Source organism: Ruditapes philippinarum, unplaced genomic scaffold (genome assembly GCF_026571515.1).
Source record: "Ruditapes philippinarum isolate M1 unplaced genomic scaffold, ASM2657151v2 ctg224_1_1_1_1, whole genome shotgun sequence".
Classification (NCBI taxonomy): domain Eukaryota; kingdom Metazoa; phylum Mollusca; class Bivalvia; order Venerida; family Veneridae; genus Ruditapes; species Ruditapes philippinarum.
Genome location: NW_026864086.1, coordinates 136,464 through 151,711, shown reverse-complemented (window position 1 = coordinate 151,711; position 15,248 = coordinate 136,464). Strand labels below are relative to the sequence as shown.

General features: G+C 29.4%; 1 protein-coding gene across 1 annotated transcript in view; it reads right to left on the bottom strand.

Annotated features, from left to right (window-relative positions):
* LOC132724366 (uncharacterized) overlaps positions 1 to 13,087 on the bottom strand; it is a 106,991-nt gene extending 93,904 nt beyond the window's left edge. The window contains exon 1 of the mRNA XM_060709213.1: positions 12,619 to 13,087. Within this exon, the coding sequence (XP_060565196.1) occupies positions 12,619 to 12,720 (102 nt within the window). The 5' untranslated portion in view covers positions 12,721 to 13,087. The remainder of the gene's footprint in view (positions 1 to 12,618) is intronic.
* Between the last annotated feature and the right edge of the window lie 2,161 nt (positions 13,088 to 15,248).

Below are 15,248 nucleotides of genomic sequence, written 5' to 3'. Positions count from 1 at the left end.
TTAATTGATAAAAATGATGTTCAAAAATAAATGATAGATAGTTTAAAAATAGTATGTATGATAAAAAAATGCTATGAAATTTACAATGATAAAATATTTACTTTAATATTAAATTTTCAAAAATAAATGTCTAAATCAATTGATAAAACTTATGTTTAATACTTAATAATTATCTATGTACTACTTCATTGATAGAAATAATGTTCAATTTCAATGTTAAATCGCTTATTCAATTGAGAAAATTAATACTATTTTATTGATAAAAATAATTTTCTTCGTTGATAACAATAGTTTTCAATTTCAATGATTAGTAGCTAACTTTATAATAATTGATAAAATTTCTACGAAATTATCACTGATAAATGGCTTACGTTCAGTGGCGAAAAGCTTACGTTATTGATAAAAATAATGGTTATATTATCAATGACAAATTGCTTACCCTATTCATAAAAATGTTATCAATAGTCAATGGCGAATGACTTATGTAATTAATAAAAGTAATGTTCGAAGCCACCGTTAACCCCTGCGTGATCGCAAGAGGCTACGAAATGGGTTCGAATTACTGGAGTCTATGCATATCTTAGCTGCAGAAGAAGAGGTGGTTTTGATCCGTTATGTTGCTTAAAGTTTGTAACACACGAGGTTAGCCATAATCATTTTTCCTATTCTTGCGCCATATGACATAAATTGTGTTAACTTAACCAAACAAAAAGAGCAAAATTGCGTCGAAGTGATAAATCTTTTGATGACAAGCTAAGTGTAAAACAGCTGTTTAGTTGTTTATTATTGTAAACAATACTTGTAGTTTATAAACAATTTCCAATACACTTTTATATCAAACATTTAACCTGGTTTCCACCATCCTTAAGAAAGTCATTAAATCTTCATAATAGAATCAACATCTGTTATTTTCAGGTATTTTTACTATTATGTTTGTTTGAAAGTGACAACTCCCGACTCCCGTGATTTGTTTTTGCGGTAGATCAATCAGGTAAAATATTTTCCCAGGCTTTTTCAGCTTTCGTATTACAATCTTTTCAATTGTTTCACTTTTTTCAGGGTGTGACACCAACAATCATATCTAATATTCGCATAGACTTATCGTTAATAGAAACGATGGTAAAGTCATCACCGTGTTTTGTTGTCTGTCTAGTTATAAGTTATGGGTACATTAAAAACTTGAAAGAAATATTGTTTAGTTGCAAGATAGATTTTTTAGGTCGAGTTGAGAAAGTGTAAGCGCTTATGAGAGACGAAAGATACTGTTTGTATTACAGGTGGTCTTTGAAGATTTCCCACAAAACCACTTGTTATTTGGAACTATTACCCAGCAGGGATAATTACAAGAACAGCCACTGGAAATACTCAGACGCGATATGTAAACGGATCCGTGAAGAAAACAGGCCAATGCACACTGTGTTATTGATGTAATGCCAGAAAAGGGGGTCAGGGCCAGACGGTGGTTACCTACTGATCCAACAGCATGTGCACGTCCAGATGGTATTGTAAAGGCTTATTGTGTACCTATTTCCTGTGTGTCGAATTTTGTTATACCATTTGATCAATTTGAAAGGTTATACTATCGTTTTGAGTACTTTTTTTCAACCGGAAACTGTCTAAAATCAATTTGACGTCCTGTAATTAAGGAAGAACTGAATATTATTAGAGTTTTCATCGACAATTTTAAAATTACAAACTGATATCTGAGAACCTCATTTGCCATTTTAAAACAAGAAAAACTAATATAAAGGATCTTTTTGAAATGGTTTTTGCGTCTAATTTTTAATGAATCTAAAGAAGTTCCGGAAACAAGCATTCTTCTTAAGTTTGTCAGATATTTATGTTCTTTCACTTTCTAGTTCAGTGTGTGTTTTATTAATTGTGTTTAAACATATTTCTTTGCACAAATTATTTTTAATTACTTTTTAAGATATTATCATTGATTTATACATTTTGTCGAAAATCACCTTCAATAACGTTTACAGTCCCGTAAACTTATGCGCATAAAAATAACGAAAACACACTCAAAACAAGAATTTATTAAGTAATCTTAGGGGTTTTTTTTGTTTGTTTTTTTTTGTCAAAATAAGAAATTTATGTGTTCAACTGATATAAAATTCATTTTTTTAGAATTCATATAAATGACAACGATTAAATGGTTTGTCAATTTTAACTGTTTATCAAAAGTATTTTTAGATAACACAGTTCTTTCTTTAAAATTTCGATTTGATTAAATTTCACTTGCTTAAGCATTTCTCTTTAGATGTAAAATGGCCCATGAAACATTTGGTCAAAGACAAATTGAGTCGAATGAAAATATATTCAACATCCAAAGGTAGATTCTGGGGGTACATTTTATGTTCTGGGTGGTAATTTCGCGTCTACTCTTCGTGCAGTTTGATTGAAAAACCCTACTGAGAGTCTTGCAAAACCTTTTGCAATCACAAGTTTGAATTTGCACAAGTAATTACTGTCGTTATTAAATTATCAAACAGGCACGGCTAACATTTACTCATGAAATCCAAAAATCCGACAGGAAAATTTTAAGTACATGTAACAGGAATTTTACTTCGGCAAAGTATCTTTTTTAAAGATAATTCTGGTATCTGATACCGTAGTCAAGGAATTTACAATTTTGTACAAAATTAAGATAAAATATGTTCTTTTTTGTTATAAATGTTGCCATCTCGTTTGCAGAAATTTAATTTTAACACCCTTTTTATATTAATAATGTTCATTATTTTACGGTTTTATTTTTCAAATAACTTTATTTCTTTGATATGTTAATGAATTCCTTTGTTGTATGCAACAACGTATATTTTTCAAAAACACTTTTACACACATTTTAACGCACTTAATTCATTATATTATTTTTGCCAATGTACAATTGGTATATTAATTAATTTGTTTCCCTGAACAAGACATCATTTTGTTAAATTTAAGATATATTTCGTTTAATGTAAGATGCGTTTATGCATACAAAAATAGATATTATATCAGTATTCATTAGAATATAACTAACGCATGATTTTCAAGTATCTGAAGTACTGAATTTCTTGCAAAAAAAATTTCTACAACGATTTTATTATATTTGAAACGTTCGAGGAATCACTTAAAATAATTTGATATCTGCGTTTTTTTTAATCTTATTTCAGTTTTAAGTACTAACAATTAACTTTTTCCCGGAGAAACCTAAAAATGAGTAGCATTTACTACCGGTATAGGGCCAGGACAGTATGTACATCTGTGTCACGTGACCAGATTGTTGTCTGACCAACTTTAAATTTTTATCTTGATATTTTCAAAGTCGGTAATATTAACAATTTAAAAAATGAAAGCTTGACATATCCATTTATATAAGAGATTAATAGTTAACAAAAACTCTTCTCAACAAAGGTTTACATGAAAACTGTTCGGAAGCGTTACTTTTTGGCATACAATCATGTATTTGATGAAAAACAAAAACAAAACTTTTCTTGTAGTATTTATATAAACATATCAAAATAGCCATAAGCTTTGTTGCTTGAAATAAAGGAGTAAAAAAAGCAATCCTATTTTGAGAATATAAAGAGATTTTAAGTGACTTCTCTTTTACAACAAGAAACCGCAATCTCCTTATGATTTCTATACATAAGTGCTATCGAGTACAATTATTTCCTGAACGCCTCCTGGAAAACCTATCAAACCCATCAAGAGGTTCCGAAATTGAAGTACCTGTCAAAGTTAATTTAGCTGAGTAATTGAACACCGCTTACATCTTGGAACATATTTAAGTGATAATGGCCCGACATTGGCGTTACTACAAAAAGTACTACTCACAGAGCGTGTGAATTGCCAGAAAGTGTGACGTTGTTATTAGCAAGCGTATGACGTCATCGTGATGCAGTTGCCAATTTACAAGACTGTCTGACCTACTTTGTAGCAAAAAATAATGCATTTTGTCCCATAAAGTTAATGCGCAATTTAAGAACACCCAGCATGCATTTGTACTTTACAGTTTCTATCAACTGAAACACTGCCTTGCAGACGAACACGAATTATCTTGTCATCACGCAGAAGAAATAACTATCTCTCGAACAAAAGAGCGGGACATAATTCTAATAAGATCAAATTCCGGCATACAGGATAAATTTAAACCAGTTCAATGTATATAAAATCGGCTAGATTACTAAACATATAGACCCGTACGCCTTATTTACACAGAAGTTTCATATAACTACATTGGTGATTGTATTACTGTAGTGTGCGATTGTATAATTGCATTTGCATTGTGCGATTGTATAATTGCAATGTGCGATTGTAATCTTCATTGTCCGAATGTATTGACTGCATTGTGCGATTGTATAAATTAGTACTGGGCGGTGTATGTATAACTGCATTTTAAAATTGTATTCATAACTGCATTTTGCGATTTTATTTATAAATGCATTTGTGGTGGTGTTTATAACTGCATTGTGTGATTGTTTTTATGATTGCAGTGATTTTTATGATTGTGCAACGGTATAACTGCACTGTCCGATCGTTATAACTGCAGACGTTTTGACAACTAATCTTAAAAGAGTGTATAAATGTGTATTGTACGATCGTAAAAAAGCTTTGAGCGATTATATAAGTGTTTGTGTTTCTATTGTAAAACTTTATTGTTCTGTTGTAATATAAGTGTGTTATGTTATTGTATGACGGTATATGAAATACGTGGTTGTGTAATTCTTTTTAGCGGCTGCAAAACTACATTTTGCGTGTGCATCACTGCTACTTTTTGCGACTACTGTATTTTACGATTGTATAACGTATTTTGCGAATGCATCACTACTTGCGATTACATTACTGTATTTTGCGCGTGCATCGCTATATTTTGCAATTGTTTAACTGTATTTTACGATTGCATCACTGTATTCTGCGACTGCATAACTGTATTTTGCGGTCGAATCACTGTATGTTGTGATTTGTAAAACTTTATTTTGACGAGTGCATTATTACTTTTTTGTACTGTCTAACTTCATTTGCGAGTGTATCTATGCCATTGTATACATGTATTCTTATTTAAGATGCTTAATGCGATTTTAAGACTGAATTATGTGGTTATATACGATTATGCACTGAGCTATTATCAAGATACATTTCGCGATTACCTAACAGTATTGTCCGACAATTGAAATGTATTGTGCGAATTTAGCAGTACATTATGCGATTAGTGGGAATTATTATGAGATTTTTAATAACTGTTTTGTGAAAATATATAATTGCATTTCACAATTGCGTAGTTGCGATTGTATCAATTGTTTAAATATATCTGTTTTAAAGTAAATCTATTAAAGTAGAGTTGATTTGACAAGATATGGCTGTGCCTTTTTGTACATTTTCTATAAAAGTAAGAGAAAAGGAAAATAAAAAGAAAGGGAAACCTTGAGATATGAATTTGTATTGCACAAGGTCAAAATAAGACAATAATTAGATTTACATTTCAGTCCATGTGCATCGTTAAATTAAAGTGATTGACCAAAATATGTATGTGCCAAATGGTTAATTCAGCTTTTCAGATTTGATTTAGAAATTGCAGATTATTTCGAAATTTGTATTGTTTATTTTCTGTAAAATTTACTTGATTCACTTGCCAGACACGATAATGTCAGATGATGTTTGTTTGTTCAAATGTTTTTGTTTTTGTTCTTTTTTGTTTTTTCATCAAAATGTATCGAGTGTTAAACATTTCATCAGATAAAATAATTTTTATACCTTTTGTCTGGTTCCCAATCTCCGCTGTCTAACCATACAATGTCTCTTTGACCATTGTATATCATGTTTAGACACAAACAACCAATGTTGGAATAATTCCATTGTTCTTTCGACAATATGGATTAAAAACTAAGAGATATTTGTTTAATGGCACCGCGAATGTGAATCCACAAAATTATACACTATTTTGATATTTCTAATGTTTTAATTCATAATCACTTTAGACTTGGAATAAGCAATACATGTAATTTAGAGAACAAATATTCTATACCAACTGACTATAAGTACATCTTTTAAACATTAAAAACAATTTTAAGACAGGCATATCAATACTTAATTTTGCATCTCGTATATATAAAAGAACTTGATTGAATCCAAATAAATCATATATGATACAGTTTTTGTTTTTGTTGCCACTACTATAACGCTCCTTAAGTTAAATGGTAGGACAACACAAATATTGATTTTTTTTTCATGGAAATTCCATATGTATCAATCTCAAACTGTTATAGAAGAAAATCAAAAGTAAGATGAATTATAGTATATAAAAATAAACTTATACAGGAAAGTACATACAGATAGTCAGTATGATTTAGATTGCAAAAATCAGAAAATACCATAGAGCTGCAGCCCTTTGATTGTTTTTGTTGCCACTACTATAACGCTCCTTAAGTTAAATGGTAGGACAACACAAATATTGACTTTTGAGCGCTGATCAGCTAAATATAAGCCAAACCACCAGCAGATCAGCTAAATATAAGCCAAACCACCAGCAGATCAGCTAAATATAAGCCAAACCACCAGCAGATCAGCTAAATATAAGCCAAACCACCAGCAGATCAGCTAAATATAAGCCAAACCACCAGCAGATCAGCTAAATATAAGCCAAACCACCAGCAGATCAGCTAAATATAAGCCAAACCACCAGCAGATCAGCTAAATATAAGCCAAACCACCAGCAGATCAGCTAAATATAAGCCAAACCACCAGCGGTTATAGCGGTTATCTTCTTTTGAACACTCAAAATAAAGCAAATACACAGGATCCGAAGAAAGGCATTATTGAATTAATTGATAGACTCACTTGAACTTCTTTTAAGTGGTTATGATAAATTTCCCTCGTTTTCAATATAATCATATTGAAGCATATCATTGCTTTTTTTGCTATTGTTGTTTGTAGCTTGATGTAGCTTATTTATTATAACAGCCCATTAAAAATGTTGAAACACTTATTGCCGAAAACGTTAAAAGTTATTGCTTTTAAAAGATATATAACCATCAACATTTACTTCCTATGGTGTATATTTGTTATTGGGTTGACTTTGAATTAATGGTATTATGGAAAACTATTACAGCAGATTACTGAGAAATTGTGAAACATAAAAAACTGGCGGAAAATGTAATGATATGTTATGGATTTGTTTGCAATCTTGACTTCAAACTATTTTTAATGAACGTAATTTGATTTTCAACAAATCTCCTTTATTGCTTGATTAAATAAATTAAAAAAAAACAACAAGTTTTAATCTGAAATTTAACAGATAAATTCATTTAAAATTTCAATCAATCAATCCTCTCAATTTGTGATGATCTAAATATAAATATAAGATTTAATTTCAAGAAACCTTGTCCCGGTTATTTGTTGTTCTGTGCCTGAGATGGTATGAGCTATTGTGTTGATCAACTTCATAACGTGATGATAAAACCACGTGCTGGAATAATACCATTGCTTCAAAATTGTTATTTAATGTAACCAGTACCCGTTTCAATTTAAGTTATATGATTAAATCTTTTGATAATTGTTGCTTATTATCCATATTAATTTATCATAGCTTTGAACAGTGTGTCATTACACATCTCGGATTAGAATTTATATCCCTCTTGTATCATTTAGAATTGGCATTCGCTATTAAGCAAATAAGTGAAAGTTTATCCGTTTTACTTTATATTACAATAATTAAGCTATATACCTTTTTACGCTACGAAATTTGCCTGACAACGGAAGTCCAGATTAGCGCATGCGCAAACTGCGTAGGGCAAAAGAAGTTGCTTTCCATTTCAAGGAAGCTTGTAGGTGTAAATACAAGAAATATGTTTTCAAATTAAAGTATCATTTGACCTGAGTGTATCCGTTTTATTATATCCCACAATTATTAAACTAAAGGAAATTTGTAGGAGTATAAATAGGTAATAAAAACTATCTCAATCTAAAATTTAAATTAGATCGCAGAAGGGCAACAATTATTAACATTAATACAAGGATGAATACATCTGTGAAAATCTAATTCTACTCGTTTCGTAGCATACACCTAATGCTTAAAATGTAAAACGTTTTCGTTTTATACTGAAAGCACTTTCGCATTATTTTTGCGTATGAATTTAAGACTGTTTACAGGCAGATTTATCCTATGTTCACCAGATGGTATTTAACATTTCATGCTGGCATTGTAGTAAATAAACAGCTTAATGGTAATAGGAATATCCCTCACATCACCCTATCCTATATTCACACTAAAAGAAGATGCAAAAAAAAGGAAATGTATTGACAGGTAATCTCGTGAATAATTGATACTTTTGGCTACATTAATTTTGTTAAATCGGACCTTTTTGTTGTATGTCAGTATATATTCGGGTTTAACTTATTGTCTTTCAACAAATGTATATGTAAATACATTGTAAATAAACATATTCAAAGAACAACATAAATAATATATAAAATTGCGGACTTTGCTGCACTGAAAATCTTAATATGAGATAATGGAAGTACGACTTGTCTCACACCCCTCTTGCCATCACTTTAGTAATTTAAGCGTTTAAAATAAAACTTATTGAGCAGAACAATGCAAGTCTCAAAGGACAAGAAAAACATAAAGAAATTCATTCAGATTCTTAATTATTTGAGATAATATACAAAAGATTAGCAACGACACCCTGGAAAATGTCTAGGAAAATGGTGTTTTAAATATTCTAATGCTAACTGAAAATGTTGAGCTTAAATGTGCAATTTCAGATTGCAAAAACATATAATGTACAAAGAGGCATAAAATAAGACGGGTGTCTTTTTTTGCCAATTATAAATATTTTTTTTAATTTGAAACATGATATGCATAATCGAGTATTTTCTTGTAGGCATGTCGTAAAATAAATTGTTCACAATATAACGTGACGGCTGTGGTCGTAAAATTTTATCTTGATTAATGACAATATCGATGAATCTGAACGATTTTGCCAAGATGGTACGTTTATAAATAGAAACTATAAAGTTTATCTTTTCCAAATAACTTTCCTAGTATAATTTCATGTCAAATAATTGATGTATATCATGCAATATTATTTGTTACTCAGTATTTTGATTCTTGTTTTTGTTTGTTGTTGTTTGTTTTGTGTTTGTTTGTTTGTTGTTTTTTGACAAAACAAAAATCAACGTTTCTAAAGTTAAATCATCTATATATGAGCAATTATTAACTCATGATATAGTAAAGAATTAGAATATGACTTTAACAAAATGAATTATTGTTAAACAAAATAAACAAAGAACATTTAATCACACAACCTAGATAACATTATAGTTAGTTATATATATTCATTTTTCTATGTAACCACTGTTTAGATAAACATAAATATCACAATGATTCAGTCATTCAAAAAGCAGCTTATTATTATCAGTAACCTTTGTGTCTTAACTTCCACTAAAAATGCAATAGCAATTTCATTAGAACTTGTACTACATCCTATCGGGGCTCCTTGTCTATGATATACCTTTGTTCGAAAGATACTGGAGGGATGTGCTTGAATCAAGGAAACATATCTTTATTATAACATTATTCAATTTCCTTTTAACGCGCAAGTATTTTACGTTTGTATTTACAAAATGCTTTTTTAAATGCTTATAGCGTTCTTTGCAAAATTGTAAGTTCAAAAAGAAGAATTTTCTTAGAAGAAGTATAATTTCTTAAGGCTTATATCTTGGATTTATTTAGTGTTTATGTTAGCTTTCAAGCAATGTTCTTTTTGAAACGCATCATCAAATGAACATATATATAATTATATCTTATTGATATTTTTAAATATCAACAATATATAATACATTTGAATATACCACAGATATTTGTGGTATAGAAATTTTCTTTCAAAGATGAAGCGGATATTAATTAGTTTAACAGATTCAGTATGTTTTCTTTCTATATAAACACAGCGGTGTGTCGCAGTTTTAATTAAACTTTGCAATGCGAATGAAAGTAATGGGAAATATAGGAGCTATTTTTTCCAACTTATTTATATCTATTTCTCTTTCTTTCGTAATTTTGCCGATTTTAGGAATCAATATTCTAAAAATATTGAAGACTGCATTAAACTTATACAACTTAAATTATGTTATGTTAAAAATGTTGAATAAATGGGGATTTAGTCCTTTAAATTTAAATTATAATAAGGTCTAATAACAATGGTTTGTATTTGGGTTTGGTCGGATAAAACTTATTTTTACCGTAAATATCTTAGAAAATAACTTAAATAAGAAATAGTAATGCAAATAACATACGCATTCAATTCAGTCTAGCTCTAAATACATTGTGTATACTTAAAATAGTCACTAAGGGACTAACACATTGTTCATTTAAGTATCATTTATAAGGTATAAAGGATGAAATAACTTTAATATATACTAAAAAAACTATTTCAGTTATCGTTCTTCTTATTTCAAAGATAACTTAAGCTTTTACGCACTATACGTCGAATTATGGTAGCACACAAATATTCCTTTATGAACGCAAAGTTTCTGATATAATCAGTGGTTATAGTGGTTGATTACTTTTAAACGCTCCAGATATAACACTTCTACAGGCTCTGAGAGAAAAGCATCATTGAATTAATTAATAACCTCACTTGAACTTCCGTTAACAAGATCTTATAAATTGTACTGTTTACAGATTTTCATAAATCAGTTTGGTTTCACACAAAATCTTAAACACTTCAATAGCAACTGTTTTTTTTCTTACATCTTTCCTGGTCTTATAACTTTTAAATGTTGTTGTTATTGTTGTTGTTTTTTTGTAATAAAAACCTGACTAATGTAATAATATATCATTACATTTAACCACAACTCCTTGTACAATTTAGTATGAGCTATATTGCAGAACAGGAAAAATTAAAATTAGTTAGCATTACATTAATTCTATATTAACACACCGCAGGGGTCACAAATTTCCGCAGATAATGCAAAGCAAAGACAGTAAATTGGAACAACTTTTTATTTTACTGTATATTTATTTATCAATCTGTATGAGGCAAGAATAAATATATATTGTATTTCCTATTTGAATTCGTATTAAGAAGAACTTTGGGATCATTGATTCTAATACTTGACTGTGTTGAATATTGAATACTGCCTTTGGCGGTGCTAGGGGGTCTATATGTTGTGCATTATATTATCACCCATAAGCAGGCTCAATCAAACCAAGTTGGCGATTTTAACTTTAAATTTTGTTTTCATTGCACTCGTAGGATCACCTCTCGTAGGATCACCTCTCGAGGGATAACCCTTTTTCTCCAGGATTTGTATACTCACAACAGAAGGTTTCAACTGAGGTACTGTAGATGCCACGTGCTTCACTTTGATGTTATTATATTTGTGTGGTCCTTCGGGATAACGATTCGTTATAAATGTCGAATACTACTTAACTCGGTGCTAGGATGCGGGAGAGATGTTGCACTTTCCATTTTTTTCTCATGAACAGACTCAATATTTTCATTTTTAAACCTTGTTGACATTGCTCGCGTTAATTTATTTCATATATAATTTCTGTAATAATGTAACGGTCCAACAATATACAAACCGCTTTCACTGATGCAAAAAAATACCTCCTTATTTGAATTGTATTTAGAATATTCGCGCCCACCTTAGTGTTATAAATACAATGGTTGTAGGGGATATTTATTGCTGATATTTAATTGTATCTTTTGGAGCTAGCAGCTTACCACAGCTCCATTTTAGAAGTTGTATAAACATTATTAGCTATTCTTAATCACATGAAAAGTGTTATTATCGTTTGAAATTGAAAAACATCTATACGTGAACTAAGCCCTAACAATCAGTGTTTTTATTGGTTATTGTCGTTATTTCTAATAGACATTCGTGGAACGCGAAGCGTGTATACCAGATCCGAGGAGGGGAAATATCATTGAATTAATTAATAACCTCTCTTGAACTTCTTTTAACCAACTATTCTGTATTATAATAGAGATTTCCCTAATTCAGTGTTATGATTTCCTTCAGTGGTATATACGATACCTTTATCTCGAGAAATTCAGTAAAAATCACTGTTTTCATATTTCATTCAAAAAATAATGTAAAAAGTTCACTTATCACGAAAATGTCCCACTTTAATCTTTACAATAATGCAACTTATATGAAGAAAGCAGAAATTGGTATTACAGTTTTTAAAGAAATGTATCTTATTATGTGTTTTCTTTTTGTTTTGTTCTGTAGGGAGGGGGTAGTTTATATGGTAATTTTAAAGTAATCGTTTATTGTGTATATCAGAAATTTTGATATACAATTTTTATAATTTTGACTTCGGCAACTCATAAATAATTTTTAGAATTGTAATATTAAATTGCCTTTACATTCATTGAAACACAAAGATAATTCATTTATGAGAAACCAACAGTGCGTTTAACTAACATTCCTAAATTTCCTATAATTTGTACTAAAATTGAATATCATTTGAATAAATTATTTTAGTTTTGTAAACTTTTCTTTGCTTTAATCTTTTTCTATAAATTGTTGTTTGAATTCTTTATAATACTAAAAAAAAGAAAAAAATGCCTAAATTAGTACATTTATATGGTAAAAAAATAAAAAAGAAAAACAAGTTTGAAATACCTTGTGTTGTTTTCCTTTTGTCCGATGCCTAACAATACACGAGCTCTTGCTTTGGTCTATTTCATATCTAGATGCTAGAATCACATGCTGGAATAAATCCATTGTTTCAACAACTGTTCGTTTCGGCTGAACTTATCATATGCTAAAGTTTTTTACTATTTTATTTTATTATTATTATTTCTATATTTAATTATTTATTTATTCCTGTCGGATACAAACCAATATCCATCTGGTATCATATCAGAGTTGATATTAGTTATAACGCATACCAGCGAAGGTTTATCCATCTTATTTGATAACACAACAATTAAACTATACACCGTTTCTCCATTTCAAGGAAACTTGTAGGAGTTAATACAAGTAATTATCTAAAATATCTACATCTAAAATTCAAATGAGGTTATAAAAGAATAACAATTAATCACAACAAAATTGATTTATCATTAAAAGATCTTTATTGCTTTTAGGTACTTCGTCCCTTCTTGTAGTGAAGCACACTACTGATGCTTTTAAAGTAAAGCGTTATCTTCATATACTGAATGCGCTTCCGCATTATTTTTTGCGTATGAATTAAAGACTCAGAACAGATAGATTCATCCGATGTTCTCCAGATGGTATTAAATTGTTTATGATGGTGTTGTAATAAATAAACAACAAAATTAATGATAACAGGAGTTAACCAGACAAGTTATTATAAATGGCGTATAATTTATTTCACAATGGCATTTCCAAAACTGAAAGAAAATGCAGGAATGAAATTGCTAATTAAATGGAATTTAAGGTTTCAATTCAAAACTGACATATTATTGCGTTTTATTAACAGGCTCAATAAATCCAAGTCTAATATAAAGTGTTGTACGACTTTCTCTGTTTGTGCGTTTCACTATAGTGACTACGTATTTATAAAATATATAACATAGCTAAAGTAAGGCATTTGTAAACAATCATTTTGAAATTCTTATGATTTTGATAATAAACAAATGGCTTTTTTGAGATAAAAAGCTTGTAAAATATCATGTTTATGAAGCATTCTTTATTTCATGTTTTAATTAGTTTTATATTGCAGAATGTGTAAAATGATTTATATCATACACTATATATGTGATATAATTGAAAGATTCGTTGAAAGTTTTGTTTTATAAATTGAATCATCAAAATGCTTTCATCACTCAATGTGATTTTTGCTATTTTTGACAAATTAAGTTGTATGTCACAAAGGGTATTTTATTAATGATATGACGTCATTTTACATAGGATCACGTGACCTTGATACATCGCTCTCGTAAAAGTTTATCCTGGTAAATAATTATTGATAACTTGGCAGAAAATAGCATTATACGATATTTATACAATCTAAATAAATGTGCCCATGTATAAACATGCGGTAACAATTTATTCTTTAACATTTATTTATTTGCAAATAATAAGATATTCAATAGATTATATTATTATATAATCTATAAATAGCTTTGAAATGCCTTTCCCTGATTGGCTAACAAGCAACTTTTTGTAAAAAATAACAGGTCAATATCAGAGTATATTCACTGTTTTTTTTTCTAAAAATAGATTTTCAGAGTATATTCACCGGTTTTTCTTCTAAAAATAGATTTTCTGGAAATCCCTAAAAGACGCGAGACTTTGACGTGACGTCACGCCAAGTTTGTTGTTATTATTCTGAAAAAACGTTGAGTGGGGTGTACATTAGAGTCAAATTAGTCTATTTTAGTTAACGTTTTACATTTTTAAGAACAATAGGGATTAGCATGCCAATGGAAAGGGCCAAATTATGGAAACAGTAGACAAGCTGTATAATAATGATTTCCGTCGTATGCAATGGCAGATGTGATAAGCCATATAAAAGCTATTTATAAATTATATAATAAAACAGATATGTACTTTTTAGCTGTTGAATATGATGTGATATGTACTGAAAAATTAATATTGACCTCGGCTATCGCCTCGGTCAATATTAATTTTTTCAGTACATATCACATCATATTCAACAGCTAAAAAGTCCATATTTGTATAATATATAATAACATTTAAGTATATTAAATGTTATAACACGTCACAATGATGTTTATAAATTAGGAAATATATGAATACATAATTTCAAAAGCAAATTATTCTTTATATTTATTTCAATCATGCCTATATGAATTGACCATTTAAACGAACAATGATGATGATTATTATATGAAGTAGTAGTATTTGCATTTTTTAATATTTTAATGTTTTAAATTGAAAACATATCTAATAAACATAAAGGTGTAATTCAACCTTTCCTTTTTCGTTGGTTTCATCACATCTTATCTTCTTCTCCGACCATTGTGTTGAATGTCTCTTCAAGTTATCGTAAGTAAACCATAACCCTTTTTATCATGTCTAAAATTTACATTGATTAAATATTATCAGAATAAAGTGATCATATAGTTTAAGCTATAAAGACATATATTATCATTTTCATCTTACAATCATCATTAACCTTCCAAATGTTTCAATTAGCAAACATGATATAAAGACTTTATTAGGTGTAAATGTTGAACACTAATTCGTCTCACCTATGGTCTGACTGTGTTTATGACGCATCTCCCTGTTGTGAAACAAAAATTGAGCCGTGTCACGACAAA